General features: G+C 40.8%; 1 protein-coding gene and 2 non-coding genes across 3 annotated transcripts; all 3 read left to right on the forward strand.

Annotated features, from left to right (window-relative positions):
- The first annotated feature begins 43 nt into the window (after nt 1-43).
- Nucleotides 44-2,630, forward strand: LOC130222822 (gastrula zinc finger protein XlCGF8.2DB-like). The gene has a single exon (XM_056455381.1). It carries the CDS (start codon nt 116-118, stop codon nt 932-934), a length of 819 nt encoding a protein of 272 aa, XP_056311356.1. The 5' UTR covers nt 44-115; the 3' UTR covers nt 935-2,630.
- Nucleotides 2,631-9,295: 6,665 nt separating this feature from the next.
- Nucleotides 9,296-9,368, forward strand: trnak-uuu (transfer RNA lysine (anticodon UUU)). The gene has a single exon. It is a non-coding gene; the product is annotated as a tRNA-Lys (tRNA).
- A 1,624-nt stretch (nt 9,369-10,992) lies between these two features.
- On the forward strand, nt 10,993-11,074 carry trnas-aga (transfer RNA serine (anticodon AGA)). The gene has a single exon. It is a non-coding gene; the product is annotated as a tRNA-Ser (tRNA).
- Nucleotides 11,075-15,368: the final 4,294 nt, after the last annotated feature.

The following is a 15,368-nucleotide window of genomic DNA, read 5'->3' on the forward strand; positions in this document are numbered from 1 at the left end:
AACCCATAATATGGGCTCTTTAATTTGCATAAAAATTACAATGTGTGTAGCCATAGTTTCCAGTGTCTTTTCAATTTTCAGCTTTTGATGAGTTTTTAAGACTTAATGAAAACTAATGCTTTATTTCTTTATTTCAGACCTAATTGAAGAGAATGTGGGGAGTAAAGAGGAGGAACATCATGTCAAAATTGAGGAAAAAACTCATTTACAGACTGATGGTATTTTGAAAAGGAGAGAGAAGAATCACTTCACCTGCACTCAGTGTGGAAAGAGTTTTGAAAGAAAAGGCAATCTTAAGATTCACATGATGAACCACACTGGAGAGAAACCATTCACATGCACTCAATGTGGGAAGAGTTTCAGCCACTCATCACACCTTAATCTACACATCAGGATCCACACTGGAGAGAAACCATTCACATGCACTCGGTGTGGGAAGAGTTTCAGCCAGTCATCACACCTTAATCAACACGTGAACATCCACACTGGAGAGAAACCATTTACATGCACTCAGTGTGGGAAGAGTTTCCTCCGCTCATCATCCCTTTATCTACATTTGATGACCCACACTGGAGAGAAACCATTCACATGCAATCAGTGTGGAAAGCGTTTCAGCCAGTCCTCAAACCTTAATAAACATATGATGATCCACAGCGGAGAGAAACCATTCACATGCACTCAGTGTGGGAAGCGTTTCATCCGCTCATCACACCTTAATCAACACATGAGGATACACACTGGAGAGAAACCATTCACATGCACTCAGTGTAGGAAGAGTTTTAACTGCTCATCACACCTTAAAGAACACATTAGGGTCCACACTGGGGAGAAACCATTCACATGCACTCAGTGTGGGAAGAGTTTCAGCCAATCATCATCCCTTAATCTACACATGAGGATCCACACTGGAGAGAAACCATTCACTTGCACTTAAGATGCAGACACACTGGACTTTTCTTCCCATAGACTTTCATTCATGCGCACACGAATGCGTCAGACCGGAAACGCAAGTTCATGCATCAAGTTTCGCAGTTCACTGCATTGCAAAGTTCAAGCTTGGTGAACTCTGACCTGCGAAATTGCATCACTTGACTGTGTGAGACCAATCAAAGATCAAAACATGATCTCTCTGGACAGCAATTTAAATTATGGACCAATCACTCAGTTTTTATTGTCTAATCATCTTGTTTAATCCCGCCCCTTTTCGCAGCGCCGTACAACAGAATTTCGCTTGCTCAAACTAGTGTGACCGCAGCTTCGGTGTGGGATGAGTTTTAGCAACTCCTCAGACCTTAATAAACACATGAAGACCCACACTGGAGAGAAACCATTCACATGTACTCAGTGTGGGAAGAGTTTCAACTGATCAGCAAACCTTAATGAACACATGAAGATCCACACTGGTGTGAAGTGTGAGAAGACTTTTATTACAGCTACAAAACTGAAACCGCACCAGATGATTCACACTGGAGAGAAACCGTACAGATCTGATCAGTGTCTACAGAGTTTCGCTCATTCGGCGCAGCTTAAGAAATACATGGACAAAAAGTTGCACACATGACATGAATGCAGCAAAACATTTTCTCATGTGCACAGGATGTTTCATGTCTGAATAATGTTTGAAAAGGCTTAGTGATGGTATACTGTTTTTCAACACTCATACACTGCAGTAGGTGGGGTTGTAAATGTGTTGCGCTCCTCGCGTTTACTGTAAACACAATGATGGCGGCTGAGAGAAGAACAGTTTCATAAACATCTGGCAAACAGCACCTCTGCGGCTTAAAATCTCTTTGCAAGTGATTGTACAGGTGCAGATACGTATGTACTCTACTCTCCAGTGTATTCATGTAGCTAGTGTTGTTTTGGATGATATTCTCTGTCTGACTCCCTCAAGTTTAGAAAGCCCATTTAATTGCCCTGTCTTGCATATTTTATTAGTAAAGTTTCTTTACTTTTAGGTTCAAGATTCTTTCTACTTTACTACATTTACTTTTTTGAGTAGAATACAAACTTGATGAATATTTTATGATTAAGGCAGAGCGACAGTTATTAAGTTTTACAATATTAATACACTGTGATGATCCCAAGACTCCAGATTGGAGTATGTGGTAAATCTTGATTGGATGCCTGCATTACTCCTCAATGGGTATATAAAAGTTGTTGTGCTAGTGAAGGATAGCATTTTTTATTGTTAGGCTTTGTTAACATTTACTAATAAATACAGACATAAATGGGGTTTCTTTTTCTGAGGAGTTAAATGCCATATGTGCATAAGAGATGAGTTGATGGGCTGCTCTCAGCAACCTGCCTGTTATCGAGCATGGGTGTATGTAAAATGCAGAGAGCTCTAAAATGTATGAACTGTGTGTTCGTGCTCTGAAACATTTGCCTAGTCGACGGTCAAGGCCAACTGTCAAGACAAGATACCAGAAAGAGGAACATTTGGTTGCTAAATGGTCCAACTGCCAAGATGACATCATATAAGTCAATAATGTTGAGATCAGATAGTGTGTGAAAGACATTATAAAACATGAAGGAGAGCCCAAAAGAGACCAGAGCTGAATTGAAATTACATCTCTCCTGCGCAGAACTGGTACTCTCTAACTTCTTGCATTCAAAATAAAACTTCTTAATTTTCAACTCAGGTCTCCGTCAATTTTTGAACATGCAATGGACCATTTGAGTCCTACAATTGAGTCCTACAATTGGTGACCCGACAACGTGATTGACTGGAGACTGTCAAATAGATGGACGTTTATTTCTGATGCCAAATCCAGAGGCGCCTCTCTAAAGAAAGGTAAGCAGAAACCTTTTTCTAAAATTCTGCTATTGAATATTCTAAATAAGTGGATTTTGGCATCGGTAAATACGATTGTTCATTTCTTTGATACATTTTGAATTGAATGCAGGACGTTACAGACTGCATAAATTAAAACTTAACTAAAATAGTGTTGAATAAAAGAGAAGAGAAGATTGAATTGTGATAAGTTGTGATAGAGAAAGTTAGGGTGAATCATTAGGATTTACGGTGAAGTCCTGTTCCCTAAATAGGCAGTTAGGGTGAATCACTAGGATTTAAAGAGAAGTCCTGTTCCCTAAATAGGCAAATAAATTGGAAATTGTTTGTCTTGACGAAGTCACTCATATTTCCAATTATCAGGGTAAATACATCGGTATTTAAAGTCCTTTCCCTGAGAAGGCAAAACCCCTGAAGATCCCTCTTATTCTGACGAGAAATTGACATTTTCAGGTAAATTATCAGGGTAAATACATCGGTATTTAACAGGGTAAAAGTACATCGGTACTTAAGAATACATCGGTATTAAGAAGTCCTTTTTCCCTGAGAGAGGCAGAACCTTGAAGATCCCTCTTATATCGACGAGGATCTGAAATCAAGTAAATTTCTCAAGGACAGCAGGTTTAGTGAATTGAGAAATAGTGAGTGTAGGGATAGGGATAAAAAAATAAAATAAACAAATTAAAATTAAAAATTAAAAAATAAATAAATAAAAAATGGAAGGAGAATTTGATAGAGAATGTGAGGAATATGATTGTCCTCCATTAAGACAACAATGGGATAAAATGGTAGATATCTTATTGGCACAAACTGATCAAAAAAGATAGGAAAAATGGATAAAAGAACTGGGAGAATTTACGCGTGAAATTATTGAACATTATGGTACTGATTGTATGGACAAAAAGGGATCTCTGTTTCAGAAAGTGGGAATAAAAGAGAAAAGAGCACAGGAAGCTGTTTTAAGACACAGAAAGGAGGAAGTAGGGCTATTGAACAAGCAAGCCAATGAAAAGAAAGAAAAAGAGGGAAATAGTGAGTTGGACGAACATAGTAAGGGACAAAGTGAAGTAGATGAAGAGAGCGACAGAGGAAGTGGGACAGATGAGGAAGAGACAGAAGGACAGTGTAAAGAAGATGAAATCCACTTCCTGAAGCAGACAACCCAATCACACTACTTACGTAAGTGATGGAACATTAAAGGCAGGCTTTGCTGTGGTTAAATTACAGAATGATCAATTAGTCACCATAAAATCTGAACCCCTAATTGGCAAACAATCTGCACAAATAGCAGAACTATTGGCCCTAATCAATGCATTGAAACACTCAAAAGGACTGGCTGTCCACATCTACTCTGATTCTGCATATGCAGTGTCCACAGCCCACGTGGAGCTGCCTGTGTGGATCAGATGTGGATTAACAACTTCTCCTGGCCGGCCTATTACTCATGAGAAAGAAGCAAGAGAGCTCTCTGAAGCCATAATGTTGCCAAACAAAGTGGCTATTATTAAGTGCACTGGTCATTCTCAAGGAACTGACCTAATATCAAGAGGTAATGATGCAGCAGACTTGGCGGCAAAACATGCCTCAGACTACGTAAAAGATCAGTTTGTGGTGACTTCTGAGCCAGACGTGACATCCCTCCTACCAGAATTCTCAAGAGAATTCTTATCTGAGCAGCAAGACATGACTGCTCCTGAAGAAAAGTCTGTGTGGAAAAATAAAGGGGCAATCAGACACGAGGATGGGCTTTGGACAGCACCTGATGGTAGAGCTTTGCTCCCAGCGTCACTAGTCCCAAGGGTGTTGAAAGAAGCCCACACACATGCACACTGTAGTGATAAGCAAATGTCACGAGCATTGCAATCATGGTGGCATCCTTTTATGCCACACCTAATTTCTAGGTACATAACGACATGTGACATCTGTCAGATGCACAATGTCAAACCAACTATGAAACCATCTCAGGGATCGTTCCCATTAGCAAATGGCCCTGGGGATGAAGTTATAATTGATTTCACTGACATGATTGAAAAGGTAAATGGTAAACGATACTTGCTTGTTATGATTGATGCATATACTGGATGGCCAGAGGCCTTCCCAGTGGGCAAGGAAGACAGCACTGCTGTCATTAAATGTCTGATAAACCATTACATCCCACGTCATGGTTTTCCAAGCCGGGTCAGATCTGACAATGGCTCACACTTTAAAAATGAACATCTGGCTGATGTGGAAAAGGCATTGGGTTTAGTACACCATTTCGGGGCAGTCTATCACCCACAGTCACAAGGTAAGGTTGAGCGGTTGAATCTAACATTGAAAAACAAATTGGCTAAAATCTGTGCACAGACTAAATTGACATGGTTAGCTGCTCTTCCACTGGCTCTGATGTCAGTAAGGGTATACACGCCCAGGATACACGCCCTTTGAACTGTTGACTGGTCGCCAATTTCCTGGCCCACTGAACCCACTACAATTGGAACCAGTACAACCGTTATCACACAAAATTTACTATGACAAATTGACTGCTCTAATTGATTCTTTTGACAAAATGTTACCAACTGATTTTAGGAGACACGAATATCCAGCACCCCTACCTGACCGAACTTGGGACTGGGTGAGATTGAGAATCTACAGGCGTAAATGGAAAGAGCCTCGCTGGTCTGCTCCAATTAGGCAAGGCAAGGCAAGGCAAGTTTATTTATATAGCACATTTCATACACAGTGGCAATTAAGCCAGTGTTGTTCGGCGGACACACCGTCCAGATCATTGGACGACACCAGAGTGGACCTTGCTTCGCAGGTCCAAGAGAGGGAGGATACCACAGGAGATGCAGGATGGAGTGAGGGTACCACAAAAGGAGGTGACACACAAACACATGCACACAGGAAAAATTTTCATCCCTCACAAAGTAACCTACAAACTTTGCAGGTGGTCCACAAAACTGGGGATTTATTCACAGCCCCTAAAGGAGAAGCTGTAGCCCATTGTGTCAGTGCAGACTGTGCATTTGGAGTGGGCATAGCGGAAAAATTCAGAGAAAGATATGGGGTTGACAAAGTAAAGGTCCAGAGAAAAACGAAAGGTGACTGTGCTATAACTCACGAGGCAGACAGAATAGTTTTCCACCTGATCACAAAAACACTTGCTAGAGACCTACCCACATATGAGGACTTTGAGAGCAGTCTAATCTGCATGAGAACGTGGTGTGACAAATTACACATCACCAGATTGTCAATACCCCGGCTGGGGTTTGGTTTGGACAAATTGGAATTCTATAGAGTTCTCCACATTATTGAGAAGACATTTAAAGGCCGGAATATAACCATTTCAGTCTATACGTTAGAAGTTTACTGTGTTTGCTATTTTTTATTGTAGCTTTGATATTGATGATATATTACTTGCTGTTAACACAATAATGCTGTGAAAAATAAGATAAAGGGAGGACCAGAATTGAATAATAAGAAAAACCAGCATCAATAAAACATGAGGGTCAAGTTGTGGGAAAACTGGAAGCTACTGGGGGCAATAGGGATAAGTAGCACTGATAATAGTGGGGACAATTCTTGGAGTAGAAAAAGGTTAGAACAGGAATGAAACCTTAGCTGTAAAACCAACCAGATTAAAAAGATCCCTAGGGGAAGAAAACAGGTGTTCCAAGTATTATGGAGAACTGTCGATAGAATATGTAAGAGAGAGATGACATCTTACACATTTGATCTATGTCAGGTAATTGACTGTGGGGGACATAATAGTTTGTGGCAAGGATATGACGTATATGTTTGTTTTGATCAGACTATGAATGCATGGTGTAACAAAAAGGGTAAGGCAGATCATAAGTGGTGTAGAGGGTGGGATCAAGTAGTGGGGTACACAGGGAAATGGACGCCAAACCCAACATGGTTAGGGAATTTAAAAAAACTGAAAATTCAAAGGAATTATAGTCCTACCCAGAACCCTATTACTATGTCTATAGGGGAGTGGACAGGATACCCCCTAGATGAGACCCATTATGCTGGGAAAAACAATCCGCCTAAGTTTCTCCATATACTATTAGGAGTCGAGATATCAGGAACTGACCCCCTGGGAATCATAGAAGTTGAGTTTTTAGATAAGGTCAATGTAATAGATAGAAACAAGACAACGACTATAGGACCCCCAATTAGAGATCATAGTAGAGAAATTAAAGGTTGAAGGGTTGTAATAGAAATGGATTACACCAAATTAACTCCTGAAGATATTTTAGATATCACGGGATAAGGGAAAACTACGGAAGGTATATGTGCAATGGTTAGGTTGGCAGCACCAGTAACACTGATTGGCAAGAGACGAGAAGGAAGGGGTGAAAGTATAGCTGGGAGAAGAAAAAGGGACGCAACGTTTGACTTAACCACAAATTCCCCAACCTATATAGATTCAATAGGGGTCACGAGAGGAGTCCCTGATCAATACAAAACTAGTAGACCAAATTGCTGCCGGGTTCGAGAATATCCCAATAATTTCAGCCCTATTCCCTGTCACCCCAAGTAAAAATGTGGATAGAATAAATTATGTGCATTACAATGTGATGAGATTGGCAAATTTAACAAGAGACGCCGTAGAAGGATTATCAGAACAATTGGCTCCAACTTTATTAATGGCAATACAAAACAGAATAGCATTAGATATGCTACTGGCTGAATAAGGTGGAACTTTTTTTTTTTTTGAAGATTTTTGCTGTACTTTGATTACCAATAATACCACCCCAGACGGACGAGGGCTTTAGAGGGGTTAAAAACCCTTTCTAAAACAATGGCAGAACACTCTGGTATAAATAACCCATTTGATGATTGGCTGACCAGTGTGTTTGGAAAATATAAAACCATGTTTACATCAATTTTGATCTCTATAGCTACATTTGTGGCCATAATAGTGACCTGTGGATGCTGTTGCATCCTGTATATCAGAACATTGTGTAACAGGGTGATAAAAGCAGCAATTGAAAAGAAAGATGGAGCTCCACCCCCTTACACAATGCCTCTGCTGGTATCTCCTAGAAATAATGATGAAGAGGAGGAGGAATATGACTTATAAATGTTGTTTTTCCCAATAACTGTGCTTCTTTGCAGATGCTGATTCATCACAAGTTATGTGTTTTTTAGATATTGATGTTTGAGAAATTTGCTGTTTGAAAATGTGTTAAGATTTGAATTTTGATTGCTGAAATGTTTGTAGTCTAGATAATTTCAGTGTGATTGACTCAGCTGACATGTTGTGGTTGCCCAAACGTCAATTAGAGGACCGACTGGGTGACTTTCCCCACAGGGGTTTTCGGCCCAGTCCAGCCTGAGCACACTGGTTTATAGGGAATTTATAGGGACCATCATTGTTTGACTGTTATGATTGTGTTTATTGCTTTTATTTTTCCTAATGGTCTGATATGATGTTTCCGGTGAACATGTGGTGGCTGCCCATAAGCCAACTAGGGGGCCGCTTGGGTGTCTTTCCTCACAGAGGTTTTCGACCCAAGCTCATCTGGACATATTGGACCAAGACTTCTGAGATTTTTTTTTAAGTGTTTATTAAGTGGTGTGACCTCTTTTCAGAGGCCAAGAGAGGGATTGAAGGATAAGCATTTTTTTAAGCTTTGTTAGTAAGTACGTAGTATATATAGACATGAAGGCTTTTGCTTTAAAGAGTTAACTGCTATATTATGAGCACAAAGAATAGAGAAATGTTACCGGATGCTAGCGCATCCTGTTTTTGGGTGGGGGTGATGGAGAGTGACAAGATGTATAAGCTGCGTGTACGTGCTCTGAAACATCTGCCTTAAAATGTGAACTGTTAAGAGAAGATACACAGATACCAGGAAGAGGAACATCTGGTTGTTGAATGGTCAACTTCTTAAAGACAAGACCATATAAGGCTAATAAGAGTTTAGGGTAAGAGTGTGTGTGAGAGACAGTATAAAAAGCATGAAAGACAGTGTCATGAGAGGGGCTGATACATTAGTAAATCCCTCCTGCGCAGAAATTGTACTCTCTAACTTCTTGCATTCGAAATAAAACTTGTTAATTTTCAATTCAGATCTCCATCAATTTTTGAACATGCAATGGACCATTTGAGTCCAACAGCGTGCAAACTGACTGCCCTGGGGGCCCTCCATTTTCAAAGACGTATGACAGAGAGCGAGGCTCCAGCGGCTGTCCCGTATGGAAGGATGGAAGGAGTCGTTTCAATGGTTAAGTCTCCATTTATTGCCACAACAACAGAAAGACCTTCTGCAGTTGTCATTGATCTTTTTGTCTCCTATATGACATTGAGTCCAAACTACTGTGTTTTACTGACGTCTACACCTACAACAACCATAAACCCAACCTCACAGTAACCTGTTGTGTTTTAGCAACATCTACACCAACCACAAGTCCAAACCCCCACCTCACGGTAAACTTTTGTGTACTGTAAAGGTCTGCGCCAACCACAACCCTAAACCTTGCCTACTTGCGAGGTACAGCCATTGAGCCCGGGTAGCTCAGTCGGTAGAGCATCAGACTTTTAATCTGAGGGTCCAGGGTTCAAGTCCCTGCTTGGGCGTGTAAGGCTCTTCTTGTGGAGCCACAGTTTTTGCCAGTGAGCTATCGCTTGCTGAAAGTTTCATCTGGATGCACAACACGTGTACCAGGCATGAGGACATGGAGAGCACAGGCAGTCTTGTAGTTGCGGCTGAGTGGTTAAGATGATGCATTAGAAGTCCGTTGGGGTCTTCTCGCGCTGCTTCGAGTCCTGCAGACCATGTGCTCATCCTCTTCCTTTTGAAACTTGCAATAGTCATCAAATGTTTGCAATTCCAGCGTTACCTGGGAAAAGCGTCGTGCTGGTAGGAGGAGAAAAACAACAGCGTGCGCTCACTGAACCGAAAGGGGCAAATCAGAGGGAGAAACATGTCGCACAGGGACCACGACGGCTGTCCGGTAACTCGCCGTGATCGGATTGTGGTCAGTACTCTGCATTGTAGCCGCAGCAACCCCGCTTCGAATCAGGGTCACGGCAGGATTCCTTACGGTGACATTGGCATCACGCCCCCCTCTTGCCACCTGTTTTGTACAGCCCACTTTTCAGTGCACGCTGCTACTGTGACACGTCACAAGTGCTTAAATCTAAGCTAATCCCCCAGTGATCCCAGATAAGCCAACTTTTGTAGAGCGTGGAGGATTCGGATTTCTACCTTCCTATCCATCTCAGCATGAATCAACGTTTATCCTTTCCTCATCATCTTGTTTCTCATTATTTTTATATAATTATTTGATTGTTTGAATGAGTAATTAACTTTGAATTGATTTTAACTAATGAATAAGTGAACACATTGCTTAATATAAGAACGTTCAGTGCGTTTGCCTGTCTCTTTATAACTTTTTCAGGAGCCACCAAACTAAGTCAGAGGTCACGGAGGCCTTGAGTGGAGCTGAGGGCTGAGGACCGGAAGCAACTGTCTCCGTTGTTATTTCTAAGAGTTAATACTATCTAAAATGTCTTAAGGGATCTTGCTGTTTTTACGGTTAATTCTTTTAAGGTGATTCTACTTTTTATTCAAGATAGACTTTGTGTAGTAAGGATATAACTGCCTGAATGTAGATTAAACCGGTTTTTAACCAGTTTTGATAAAGACGGCTGAGACTACACTCAGCCTCGGATAAGAAACAGATTATTCTTTAAGTGTGTGTGTTCTATTTGATTGTGGATCCGTTTCATAGGTCTGGAGTCAGCTCTGAACAGTCTAGTAGATGTCTGACGTTTATGCTTGAGATACTGTTCAGAATTGTACGCACGCACCCCACGTGGACATTTTCCTAGTCTATCTGTGTTTTATCCAATCAGGTTAGAACACCTATATGCGTGACGCAGTTAATGACCTTATGTGAGAGTAAAATTGTTATTGATTTGTGATTGTAAGCAGAGTGGCCTAGGAACTCATGGCGAGTGTTGAAGCTGGCTTCTGCTGATGTAACTGCAAACTATCTTCAGTAAACTTTATTTATTTATTTATTTAAATCTCTGACTCCGGCTCTTCTTTGTCTGACAGACTGGTCATTCTTTGGGTTAAACTGCATACCATCCCTATAAGCGCCATCTATTGCTGGTGAGCTCTTGCTTGCTCTACATGTCATCGGGCAGCACGACCAATGCGCCAGGCAAGAGCACAATGGAATGGTCAACCTTTGTAGTCGTGGCCGAGTGGTTAAGGCGATGGACTAGAAATCCATTGGGGTCTCCCCGCGCAGGTTCGAATCCTGCCGACTACGTCCAGGCTGCGCGCAGGATTTAGTTTGCGACTTTCCTTGATTGTTTGCAACCCCAGTGTTTCTGGGAAAAAGGGATGTGCTGGTAGGCAAAAGCAACAAAAATAAAACCGCAGCGCGCGCAAACTGACTGCCTTGGGGGCCCTCCATTTTCAAAGACGTATGACAGAGAACGAGGCTCCAGCGGATGTCCCGTAGCTCGCCGTGATCGTATAGTGGTTAGCACTCTGCGTTGTGGCCGCAGCAACCCCGGTTCGAATCCAGGTCACGGCATGCTTTTCAAGGTGGCATTGACGTTGCACTCTGTGATGCCATCCGTAATCTCCAGCCTCCTTTTAGTGCAGGCTGTGCTAATGGCACGTCCTGAATGTTTACGTTTCCTAAAGTGTGGAAGACTAGGGATTCGATATGAGCAGCGGGTCCTTTGATGCCAGCATGCTGTGTAGGTAAGCATTGATCAAGTCACGCTTCTAAGGCATGGAAGGAATCGTTTCAATGGTTAAGTCTCCATTTATTGCCACAACAACAGAAAGACCTTCTGCAGTTGTCATTGATCTTTTTAATGTCTCCCACATGAAATGGAGTCCAAACTCCTGTGTTTTACTGACGTCTACACCTACAACAACCATAAACCCAACCTCACAGTAACCTGTTGTGTTTTAGCAACATCTACACCAACCACAAGTCCAAACCCCACCTCAAAGGTGTTGCTATGCGAAGAAACTCAACACAGAAAAAAGTGTGGAGTCCCATGAAGGAGCTCCGCATGGAGACTGTTGTTTTGTTGTTACCTTTTAATGAAAGTTGTTGCACGTCCACTGGTTCCTGTCTCAAAATGAGCGAATTTGAGCCACATGCACATTAAGGAAGCGTTCAGAAAAAAACAAAACACCAGCGAAGAAATTCAACACAGAGACACATAAACACCTACTGCCAGCTAGCGTTTCGGAAGTGTATTGCAGAGCAACAGAAACAGTGCGGAGAAGTATAAGTGCACGGCTACGCGCAAGGCTTGCGCCGCGGATCACGCTGATCACTTGACACAGAAGTATAAACCAGGCTTTATTGTTCAACATTAACTGCAACAAGTTTCTTCTGGTTTTGTTGGAGAGAAACTAGACAGAATGCCTGAGTCTAAAAATAGGATTTCTGTCAAAATATGGTTTCAGTGCCCTTGCATTCTTCATTACCTTACCCCAATCCCTGTACAGCCCAATAAATACATCCCAATCTCATCCCTTTTCTCTGCCCTTCAGCGTTGTGACTCCGCCCCCTTTACCAGATTACCCACAATTCTCTTCTCCCAGATTCACATAAGTAGTGTATACTTTTCTTTAAGTAAAAATGAAACAATGCATAAGTAATTATTTTTGGACAAATCAATAACCTGTTCTGCTTCTGTTTCTTTAACATGTTGCAACTTTTGTTGAGCTCCTAAACATGCAGCAGGCTGGATTAACCTGTACCATAACATTTTTCAGAATGCAAGCAGAGTGCGTGTAAGAAACCTTCCATGGAAGTACAGGCTCTCTAAAATGCAAAAGCAATTGAACGACGAGAATGGGATTTGAACCCACACAGGCGGAGCACAGTGGATTTGCCGTCCATCCCTGCCGGAGGCTGGATTAACTCTTACCATAACATCCTTCAAAACGCTAGGAGGGTGCGAGTAAAACACCTTCCACGGAAGCACCGGGCTCTCTCAAACACCAGAGCAAATGAGCAACGAGGATGGGATTCAAATCCACACATGCAGTGCACAATGGATTAGAAGTGCATCACCTTAACTACTCGGCCACCTCATCAGCACAATCGATTAGCAGTCCATCGCATTAACCACTCGGCCACCTTGTCACATATGTTCTCGCTTTCCTGATGGAGGCTGGACTGTGGCACATAAGTGTATACGTAAGATGACATTCAATTTTGCCATAACATGCTTCGAAGCACGAAGATGGTGCGAGTAAGATAACTTCCCCGGAAGCACCGGGCTCTCTTAAACAAACGACGAGGATGGGATTCAAACCCATGCATGCAGAGCACAATGGATTAGCAGTCCATCGCCTTAATCACTCGGCCACCTCGTCATGCATGTAGCTACTTTGCTGATGGGGGCTGGACTTTGGCATATGTGTATGCATTTGCAGCCACTTTCGATACAGATGACATTAAATTTTGCAGCAACATCCTTCAAAACGCTAAGAGGGCGCATGAAATACAGTAAATCACCGGGGATATCTCAAATGCCAGAGCATTTGAGTGACGGGATTTGAACCCACACGTGCAGAGCACAATGGATTAGCAGTCCATCACCTTAACCACTCGGCCACCTCGTCACATACGTTGCCCCTTTACTGATGGAGCCTGGACTGTGGCACATATGTGTACGTGTATGTTTTTGCAACTATTTTCGGTAAGATGACACTCAATTTTGCCATAACATGCTTCGAAGCACAAAGAGGGTGCAAGTAAGTTACACTGTAAAAACAATTCTGTAAAATTTACGGGAAAATACTGGCAGCTATGGTTGTTTTTACAGAAAAATGTTGTATTTTTAACAAGAGTAAATTGTATTTATTAACTGATGCAATGATCATTTACAAACCTTTGAGTTAATTATTTATATTTGTAGAAAGCAACTACGTTTTAATTGGCATTTACTGGCATTAAAATCAACATTTTAAATGTCTAAGTAATATATCTGAGCATATTGAGAACCATCGTACATCAGTTCACTACAAAAACTCTTTAAATAAAGTCATTAAATGCATTATTGTGTTCATGTGTGACTGTAATTAACAAACAGACTTTCACTGCATTAGTAACTACACAGTTACCTTTAAACAAAAGAAGATGCAGCATAACATCAGATTCACTGAGTTCATCTTGGACTTGTACACAGAACCCCTCAAATCCCAGAGCAAAATCCTCACAAGTGTCCTCACTACAGAGGGTTGAACACTCAGACAGTGATGAAGTTAATGAGATAAATAAGTGTCTAATTAAAGGAGGATTAATAATTATTGATGAACAAGTGTTAACAAGCAGAATCACTGAAGGAAAGAACAACAAGACCAAATAACACAAATTACAGCCAAAATCAAAGATGAAATCAACTGAGGATAAAACTCTAAATAAAAATAATAATTAATTAAAAATAATTACACAATAAAACTTTTATTTCTCAAGAGCTCAGCAGAGATCATTAAACAACTCCACAAACATCAGGAGCTTCACTTATTACTGACCTTTGACTTTATTTCTGTCACATGAACAAAAGCTCTTAATGAAATTTCTGTTGTTCATTTGAAGTCACCATGATGGAGGACAGAGTCTGTTTTAGTCGGGATCTTCAACTGCTTGTTTTAAGTAGTTTTTATTTTGGCTGCTGTAATTAATGGAGTTAATCACACTATTTGTATAGCGTGAAAAGCCTAAATAAAATCTGAATTTAACAGTGATGAGACTAACTGTCATATCAAAGCAGACCTTGCCATCTTTTATTTGTTGATTATAATATTAAGTGCGAGGATTCAATAATATGAATAGAAGAAACTACTGGAGCCTCAGCAATCAACGACAATTTAAGAGGTCTAAATACACCAGTCATATTGAGAATGTTTTACTTAAGGAAGCACTTGCAATCACACAGACATCAACAATTAGACTTTGAATCTCAATAATGGTGACAAACAAAAAATAAAAATCAAATAAAAAACCAAACCCAGAACAATACAAAACAATCTACTGAAATATTACACCCCAAAAACAAAATAAAGCAAAGAAAGAAATGTTGAGAGCATAAAGCTGCATAATTTATTCATGCTGCAATGCATGCTCAGAGTTTTGTACTATGCTGATACCCAGCATGCATTGCTGAATGACCAAATTATGCAGCTTTTTTTTTTTAACCAACCATGGTTGAGGTTCATATCCTGATTCTTGATGTCTGTGTGTCTTAAATGAGCTTTCAAGGTTTTCTGCATAAAACTCTAAATATTAATTCCTTCATAATTACGTGTTGACCCTTCTGGAAGCTGTATTACTGTCCCAAATAACATTGCATAAATTAATTAAATTAGTTAGAAATTTCTTTGTGACTTATGAAATCAACTCTGCATTAAGTACATAACCGTTTTCATCACTTTTCTTGCTAAAACTGATGAGTTACAGAAACACAGTTATAACAGCCAGAGTAAATGTTCAAGAGCTCAAGTAAAGCAGCCTCTAATCTCCATGATGGTGAGGTCAAATCAAACATTTTCAATAAAAATATAAACCTCTGTTAATTATCAAA

This window comes from Danio aesculapii, chromosome 4, assembly GCF_903798145.1.
Source record: "Danio aesculapii chromosome 4, fDanAes4.1, whole genome shotgun sequence".
Taxonomy (NCBI): domain Eukaryota; kingdom Metazoa; phylum Chordata; class Actinopteri; order Cypriniformes; family Danionidae; genus Danio; species Danio aesculapii.